The sequence below is a fragment of the Crocodylus porosus genome, unplaced genomic scaffold (genome assembly GCF_001723895.1).
Source record: "Crocodylus porosus isolate Cpor-Errol unplaced genomic scaffold, CroPor_comp1, whole genome shotgun sequence".
Lineage (NCBI taxonomy): Eukaryota > Metazoa > Chordata > Crocodylia > Crocodylidae > Crocodylus > Crocodylus porosus.
The window spans coordinates 92,548,402-92,554,121 of NW_017728943.1; the positions used below are offsets into that span (position 1 = coordinate 92,548,402).

The window sequence follows — 5,720 nt, forward strand, 5'->3', positions numbered from 1 at the left end:
TCCTCCTCCCGCCCTGCGCCACGCGATTAGCCCACATTCTAGTACTGCCCCCCCTTGCCTAATCTCATTTACTCCGAGGCTGCTGCCAGGTCTGCAGGCAGCTGCAGTTCCTTAGCTGCTTTTTTTTTGGCCCAGAGCGGCAGCAGCAGCAGCAGGAGGAAGAGGAGGCTGCGAGTTGCCTTGTGGTGGAGCGGCAGCAGCAGCAGCAGCAGCAGCACCTTTGACGTCCCATTTCCCCACGTGACGGGCAGCTCCATTCCAGGGAGGGAGCTGCAGCCGCTCCTGCAAAGCTTGGCGGGGGGAGGTGGGGGGAGTCGCAGCCTCGGCGGCGGCAGCAGCCCTCTGTCCGCATTGTTTGTGTGATGAATGATCAGTGCCTCCCTCCGCCTGCTGCCGGCTGACACCCGCCGCACTGGGCACGCGGGGAGGAGAGCAGCGGCTGGCGCGGTGCAGTGACCTTGGCCCAGGAGGTAAATAAGCAGGGCGGGGAGTGTGTGTGTCTGTGTGTGTGCGTGAGCGTGTGTGTGTGTGTGCGTGTGTGCGCGTGTGTGTGCGCGAGTGCGAGCAGGGCGCTCGGGCTCTCCCCGCAGCCCCGCGCCGGCTGGGGCTCTGGTGGCGCTCTCCGCGGTGCTGAAACCCGTCCCCGGTGGCGCTGTCCTCGGTGCTGAACCCCCGGGCTCGCCGCAGGGCAAAGCCTCCCCGACTGCCATTTGCTGCGGGGGGGCTGGACGAGGGGAGGACGAAGGGATCATCGGCCGACTCCCCTCCAGCGGCCACCCTGCGGGTACGCTGCTCCCCACGACAGCTGGGGGACAAGGTCGAGCTGGACCCCGCCATCCGGCTTGCTGGGTGGTCCGGGGATGGAGCGCACTCTTCTCACACCTGCCTGGTTGCAAAGGCAGAGCCTATGCAGCCTGCTTGGGGGTCCTGCTCAGTGCAGCTCCCTGCTTTCCTGGGGACTGGGGACTGGGGACTGGGGGCGGGGCACAACAGGACTTGTGAGGGAGTAGGGATTTGGCCACCAAGTAAGGAGAAAAGTAGCGGGTGGTGGCCAAGCAGGTTTGTGTGGCTCTGGGAGGGCACACGTGTGCTGGGGGATGATAGGGGGTAATGCCTGAGGCTGATCAACCCCGGGTGCACTGGAGAGGGCGGTGTGTGGAATCAGCCCCAATGGGAATAATTAGCAAGGGGAGCCCTTGGCAAAGTGTAGCGGGGAGGGGAGGTTGGAGCCAGGCAGACGACCCAGCATCTATCCTTTGTGGGGGGAAGGAGAGAAACATTCGTGCATAGCACTGCCTGACAAGAAGCTATTTGAAATGGCAATTTATTTATGGTACAAATTAAGTTAACACTTTACACGAGCTCATTGTCTGAAGGTGATGGGGGGCAAGAGCAGCAACGAGTTATTTGGCTGTTTCTCCCCCCTCCCCACCCATATAAATATCTGGTTGGAGTAAAAGCTCACATTGCTGCCGCTGCTAGCGTGTTGGTAGGGAGGCAGCTCTATTAATCAATCACTCGTGGGGGGAAGGAGACCCGTAGCGATGTCTCATTGAAACCACTCTTTTGCCTTTTGCAGTGGCAAACCGCTCCACACAGCGTTCAGCAGAGGATCACATCGCCGGGACATGGCGCAAGGAAATAATTACGGGCAGAGCAGCAACGGGGTGGCTGATGAGTCCCCGAACATGCTGGTGTACAGAAAGGTAGGAGGCTCGTTCCGCATCTCTCCCTGCCAGCCCCGGGGGAATGCAGCTCGAGGGCAAGTCTAGCTCCTGATTTTATGCCCTGTGAGACAGCTGATGGCATTAACCCTTTGCTCCACGTCTCTAGATCTAGGCTGCTGCTGTTACTTATCCTGAGCGATTTCAGTGCAAGATCAGCTGATATCAGCTCTCCGCTGTGCTTTGGATTCTCTATTGTGCGCGATGTGTGCTTAAGTGCAGGACGTTAGTGGCAACAGTACACAGGAAAAGCAGCTCCAGAGTCTGGTTGCTGCTTCTCTGCTGAATTTTAAGGGGGAAAAAAATCGAATCTGTTGCTCTACATTTTTCAAATGCATGTGCTTCTGCCAACTTTAATATGCATTTGAGAACATTGGTTCCTTAATTCATGTTTTGTGCATTCATTTGTGTTAGCTACATCTTACATAGTTCAGGTGGGTGTCCTACAGTATTTGTTGTGGTTCACCTGCTGCTGCTTTCATAGCTAGATGCAAATGTTAACTTCACCTGGAAGACTGGTAGAAGTATTCGATTCTAAAATTGTTTATTTGTGAAATGAGAGTAAATGCTTTTCAAATGCATTGAATTGATACCTGATCTGAGGAAAAAATATAAACGTAAACTTGATCTATTTGCCATTGCGGGCATTTTTAAAATGGATGCTCCAAGGGTTACTTCTTTGAATAGATTTCTGAATATAATAAATGTTTTAATAACAACTTTGATAAACAAACTTCCAGACATTGAATTCCAATAATGGGATTTATTTGGCTACTGTGCTTCAATTAAAGTGGTTGCTTGGGGAATATGAAATGGGTTAGTGGAAACAAACTATATTTAAACCAAGGGGGCAGTGCTCTCTTTACCTGGGAAATGGTCTTCTTGAGTAAATGGAATTAAATTATGATTATAAGAATGAAAAATTGAGAACTCAGATTAATGGGGCAAAAAATGCTTTTTTATATGTCTGAACTCAAATGCATAAGGATTAAGCTACACATTTACTCTCAGAATTTAGGTGCATAATCAACACTGCCATACAAGTTGAACATTTTTGCAAATGAACTATAATAGAAAACAATTAACATATTCTCTGATTAATGTTAACACCACTTTAAAGTGAAACAAACTGATATGTCACTAATAATTCTGGCAATTTTATTTTTTCTTTCCAGAAATTAGAAATCTGTTTGTCATACTGAGATATATTGCATGCTTTTCAGTTTTCAAAGATGATGCCGACTTCAGTGAAATTTATGGAACTTGGGTGCTAAATGTGAGTTCAGTGGTTTAACCTCAGTGGTCTGATTTTTTTTTTCTCAAAAGATCTTGGCCATAGCACCTACAATTTATACACAGCTGTAGTCATTGGCGTCTCTTGCTGGCAACTTCTAAATTATACAAAAAAAAAAAAAAAAAAAAGAAGTGTATGCACTGCACATGTACCTACAACCATGAAGAAATAGTTATTGAATATTCCTTTCTAAAACTTTGCATATACTTGTATTTGAATCCATTCTCTCAAATGCCTAATGTTTAAGTGTACTGCATATATAGTAAAGAGCTATGCTTATAAATAGGAGAATTATGTAATATTTTTCATCTGCATGCTGGATGCAGTAAGTATTACATAGGATACCCCAAAATAGTTGGATATCATAGTATAATTCTTTAAGACTTATTGCTGCACTCAAACATGGTTTTGACCCCATGGAATTGATTATTTTCATATTTGTTGTTTCTGTCTCATGCTGGAAGCACTTCTCTTCTTTATGTAGGAAAGCATATATGGTGTTCACTTACTTTATAACTTCTCTGGACATGTCCCCAGAAGTGGGAATGCATGTTTCCCTGTGCACAAGTAGCAGTGGCACTTGTCCCTGGGGAAGGTTTTTGCCTTGTGTGCTTTAGCACACAGCATGTTGCCCTGAGTGGGGTAGGGCAGGCTGGAGTCAGCAACTGTGCTGGCCCCGACAACCTTACCTGGGGGCCTCCAGGAGCTACAGCTAGGGTGCTCCTTCAGCAGGTAGCCTGGCTGGCAGCCAGAGTGTGGCTCTGGTTGGCCAGGCTCTGGTTTTGGGTGGCATGTGCTACTGCTAGGTATACCGCCCTATGTTTTCAGGCATGGGTTTTTTTGACCCTGGGACTTCCTGGAACACCTGCATGTGTGACGTGTGTATGTGTCACTACAGTTGGGTCTGCAATGCCACATGTCTGTGCTTGTCTGGAAGTGCACTCTATGTTGCTGGGGGTTTTTTACGATAATTAAGTGGCCAGGCTTGGTAAAATTTGTGTTTATCTTGATTGCGTTTCTGTTTGGCTAAAATGCAATGAATGTTAAAATACATTGATTGTTGCATCTGATCAACTCCTAATTTTCTAGGAATGTTCTAGCTGTCAGTGGCTAGAACCCTACTGCACTGGGAGAGGAACAAGGAAAATGAAGTGGGGGATAATGGAAGAGACTGTTTTCCTGATTTTAGTTTAGTAGAGCCAAAGCTTCAAGTACCTCTGCACTTGTTCATAGCTTAAGTAACCAAGTGGTGGCACCCATTACCACCTTCCAGAAAAACACCTTTATCTCATCTCTGCCTGTACTTCTAATAAATGTTAACACCCTAACACCCAGACAGGTAGAAGCAAAAAGATAATTGTGTGTTGGCAAGAAGGGAGTGGAGGGGGTGTGTAGCACGCAGAACCTTGTGGGAGGATATTTAGGGATTTTAGTAAGCTGGGAATATGGAAGATGGGCATCTGTTGTGCACCAGGGGAAAAGAGGATGAACACAATCATTGGTATGGTGGGAAGAGCACAGAGAACCTTTGTTATGAGAAGTGAGGTGAGGTAGTATGCAGGGACTGTCTTCAATATATAGGGAATGTGGAGAAACTCTGAAATATGAGGCCATCTTTTCATGTTCTCTTTATGTATTTTAACTGCATGCAGTGTAATGTGGAATAGGCTTGTTCCTTTGATCCCTTTTATTATTCTATTTGACCTGCCAGACTATATTGATTGTACTGACAGGTACCAGAGTCTTGGGAGAAAACTGCTAATATTCTTTCCTGAGGTCCTGCAACAATGTCCCAGGAAACAAGCAACAACGTAATATTTCATAGTGTAGGTGTTTTAAAAAGCACAGAATTAAAAAATGATCTCAACCTAAGCACATTTAGTACAACTTATGTCATAAGTGTAAAAAAGAGGCTTTTAAAACCCAAGTCATTTGATTTCAAATATATTACTAACCACCTTTTTAATTTTTTTGTTAGTAACAGATACTATATCGTAAGATTTTCATAACTGGAGAATGAAGTGTTCCTCCATATTTCCAAAAAGATAATGGAAGCAATTATTAAATCTTACTATGTTTTGCTGTTGTATTAGAGATTAATGCATTGTGATGCATAAGAATAGTGCTGGCAAATTTCTGAAGGGCCATTTTTTCCAGTTAACAGCTACTTGAAAATGAGGGTAAAATTTGGAGTTGCTTGGCTTGTGGATGACTGAAGAGTTACAAATAAGAGTCATTTCACATTTGAGTATTATGGCTTAAATGTTTTTCTCCAACATGTTATGCAGCCTCACTGTGTGGGATAGCAACCTGATATTTGTTCCCTCAAGCAGAGGATGAAACATATAATATGTCTTGTGGTAAGGAAGAGGCAGAACTTGGCTGTAGTGACTATGAAACAAATTCTTTACAGGAAACAAACACGGTCTTTTACTTTCCCCTGGCCCTATAACTCTCAGCCAAATTTTTATGTTGTATAAACTAGAGTGTGTTGCAGCTCAGTCTCCCTGGACATTTTTACATGTTCTGTGGGATGTGGCATTGGGCACTGTAATTAGCAAGCCTTGCTAATTAAAAGTGCCCACATGTCACGTGTATCAGTGTCCCTGCGCTAAAAAAATATTGATGGGGCACTTTGAAATAAAGCTAATTGAATATGTTTTATTTCAAAGCACCCCAGCACCATTTTTTCAGCGCAGAGA

The 5,720-nt window shown here is 45.5% G+C and overlaps 1 protein-coding gene across 4 annotated transcripts in view; it reads left to right on the top strand.

The window, feature by feature from the left end:
* The first annotated feature begins 216 nt into the window (after positions 1 to 216).
* Positions 217 to 5,720, top strand: part of RGS7 (regulator of G-protein signaling 7) — a 494,829-nt gene continuing 489,325 nt past the window's right edge. For 2 of the 4 annotated variants that reach the window (XM_019549804.1, XM_019549805.1), the window contains exons 1-2: positions 218 to 470; positions 1,580 to 1,706. In XM_019549804.1, the coding sequence (XP_019405349.1) occupies positions 1,629 to 1,706 (78 nt within the window). In that variant the 5' untranslated portion in view covers positions 218 to 470; positions 1,580 to 1,628. Of the gene's footprint in view, positions 471 to 1,579; positions 1,707 to 5,720 lie in introns of all 4 variants that reach the window. The other 2 variants (XM_019549803.1, XM_019549806.1) reach the window with 2 other exon arrangements.